A 2,818-nucleotide genomic window follows, 5' to 3' on the forward strand; every position below is an offset into this window, starting at 1 on the left:
TCAAATACTATTAAAAGTTCCACATGCATTTTCTGAAAGCATTTGAATCAATTATTAAAACCCCGATTAAAAACGGAAAGCCCTAGTGATGAGATATTAGGCTAGCTTCTCCGAACATTCATTCAGGTGGTCGAACTCTGCCTTAAAGGAGCGGTCAGACTCTACCGAAGATTTTCCGATTTTGAAAAAAAAATTATGAAAGAAAAGATAGAAATTTACAATAGTAATAAATATCTATTAAAATTTATTTATTAAGATTGTTATGTAATTTACTCTTTTACTATCTAATAATTGAATATATTTATTATTTTATTATTACTAATTTGTATTGATATTTAGTAATGCAGTATTATCGATATTAAAATTTATAAAATTCTAATAAAATTAAAATTAACACTAAAAATTAAATTTTAGTAGAAATACACTATTTATTATGTTTTTGAATTAGTAATAATATTCATTAAAAAAAATTATTAATAAAATTGTTGCAAAGTGGTCAATAGTGCAGTCAATAGTGGTACACAACGCGATCAATAGATGGTCAAACAGCATGGTCAATAAATCTCTTTTCATTATTTTCCGAACTGAATTTCACAATCGATTTCACTCACTTTAAACCTCTAATCTTTGTGAGTTTGAACTCGACTTGTCAAGTACTACGAGCTGGATTTTTCCGAATTGAATTTTACAATCGATTTCACTCACTTTAAACCTCTAATCGTTGTGGGTTCGAACTTGTCGAATACTACGAATTGACATTAACGCGTTAGCGTTATCCAACAGTATCTCTTACTCTACATCTCTAGTTTCATACATTGAATTCATAAATTTTTTCTTTCGAAAATTACAATCTTACTTTAAAATAATGTTAATAATAATAATAATTGGACATAATAAAATAGAGCAAGTGTATTCACTCATAAGCTAAAGGCAAGTGGAGAAGGAATATTCAATAAACAAAAATAAAAAGAAAAAAGCATAAAAAAATGAATTACCCTTTCAATGCATCCACATCATCACCATCATTTATCATAAAAAAGAAAAATTCAATTACATCATCTTCTCTCACTCTCACACAGACACACACTCACTTCACTCACTCCTTCACCACTACACCTTCCTCTCTGCTACAACCCATTTCTTTTGTTGCAGAAATTAAATTAAAAATGGCATTTTCCAATTCTCTTTTTATTACCACAGCTTTTACTTTTTTACTTCTCCTCCCAATTTCCGCCATTAATATCACTTCTCTCCTCTCCTCTTACCCTGAATTCTCCTCCTTCACCGCCCTTCTCGCCTCCACTCCGTCGTTAACTTCCGAACTCGCCCACCGCACTTCTCTCACTCTTTTAGCCGTACCCAATTCATATCTCGCCTCCTCCGTGGAATTCACGCGCCACCTCTCTCCTTTCTCCCTCGCTGACCTCCTCCGCTACCATGTTCTCTTGGAGTACTTCTCCTGGTCAGACCTCCACCAGATCCCTGCTTCCGGTGTCCTCGTCACGACTCTGTTTCAAACCACCGGCCGGGCTTCCTCCAATTCCGGTACTGTTAATATTACTACCAACTCGTTTATGAATACTGTAAATATTAACTCACCGTCGCCGTTCTCATCGTCTAATGCGACGGTTTTATCTCTAGTTAAAACTTTTCCGTACAATATCTCGATTGTTTCGGTTAATAGTCTGTTAATCCCTGATGGGTTTAACTTGATGGCGTCGGAAACTCGGCCTCCGTTGGGTTTGAATATCACGAAAGCACTAATCGACGGCCATAATTTTTTCGTTGCGGCGTCGATGTTGTCAGCTTCCGGCGTCGTTGATGAATTCGAAGCTGATGAAAGAGGCGCCGGAATTACTCTATTTGTTCCGACGGATGCAGCTTTTTCAGATCTGCCGGAGAATATAAATATACAGTCGTTGCCGGCGGAGAAAAAAGCGGTGGTTTTGAAATTTCATGTCTTGCATTCGTATTACCCATTGGGTTCTTTGGAATCAATTGTAAATCCGCTTCAGCCCACATTAGCGACGGAGGCCACCGGAGCTGGAAGCTACACTTTGAATATCTCACGGGTTAACGGGTCGGTGGCGATTGATACCGGGATTGTTCAGGCGTCGGTGACGCAGACAGTTTTTGATCAGAATCCGGTGGCCATTTTCGGGGTGTCGAAAGTTTTGCTACCGAGAGAAATATTTGATAAGAGTCAAGTTGTGAATAGTAATAAGCCTAAGAATACTGTAATGGGCAGTGCTCCACCGCCGGAAAATTCGTTCTCGCCGAAGAGTTCGCCGGGATCCGATGAAAAACAGCCTTCACATCTATCGGAGCCACCTGGATTTAGAGAAATGAAATCTGGAGGTGGAGCTGTATTAAATGGATTACAAACTTTGTGTTGCTGTATAGGATTGTATCTAATTGGTATGAGTTTTAATTAATTTATTTTTCTTTTTTTATATTCACTCATTTTTATTCTTGTACACGGTGATTGAATCTGGCTAAAAAAAAGCCTATTTTTTTCTTTTCTTTTGGAATAGACTACATTTAATTGTTAATGTTTCAATAATTTATATATAAAAAATCATCATTTTTTTTAATTTTGTTTTTTTTGATATCTTTCTTGTAATGTAAATACTTTCATGTGTTTTAAAGGATGAAATTGTGTTTGTTTTCTTGATTTGTAAGGCATAATCTTTTAATATTTCTGTATGTGCTCTACTTTTCTATCAGTAATGGAATGTTGAAGTTTGAAATTTTGAATATCAAAATTAGGGTTTCAGATTTGCAGAGTTTCTGGATAATGAAATTTGTAATTTGTTGT

General features: G+C 35.6%; 1 protein-coding gene across 1 annotated transcript; it reads left to right on the top strand.

Annotated features, from left to right (window-relative positions):
• Positions 1-971: 971 nt before the first annotated feature.
• Positions 972-2,594, top strand: LOC126665340 (fasciclin-like arabinogalactan protein 4). The gene has a single exon (XM_050358109.1). The coding sequence runs from the start codon at positions 987-989 to the stop codon at positions 2,433-2,435; it is 1,449 nt and encodes a 482-aa protein (XP_050214066.1). The 5' UTR covers positions 972-986; the 3' UTR covers positions 2,436-2,594.
• Positions 2,595-2,818: the final 224 nt, after the last annotated feature.

This window comes from Mercurialis annua, linkage group LG1-X (genome assembly GCF_937616625.2).
Source record: "Mercurialis annua linkage group LG1-X, ddMerAnnu1.2, whole genome shotgun sequence".
Taxonomy (NCBI): domain Eukaryota; kingdom Viridiplantae; phylum Streptophyta; class Magnoliopsida; order Malpighiales; family Euphorbiaceae; genus Mercurialis; species Mercurialis annua.

Excerpts from the sequence above, each read along its gene's own strand:
- LOC126665340 (XM_050358109.1), top strand. The coding sequence starts at position 987 with ATGAATTACCCTTTCAATGCATCCACATCATCACCATCATTTATCATA.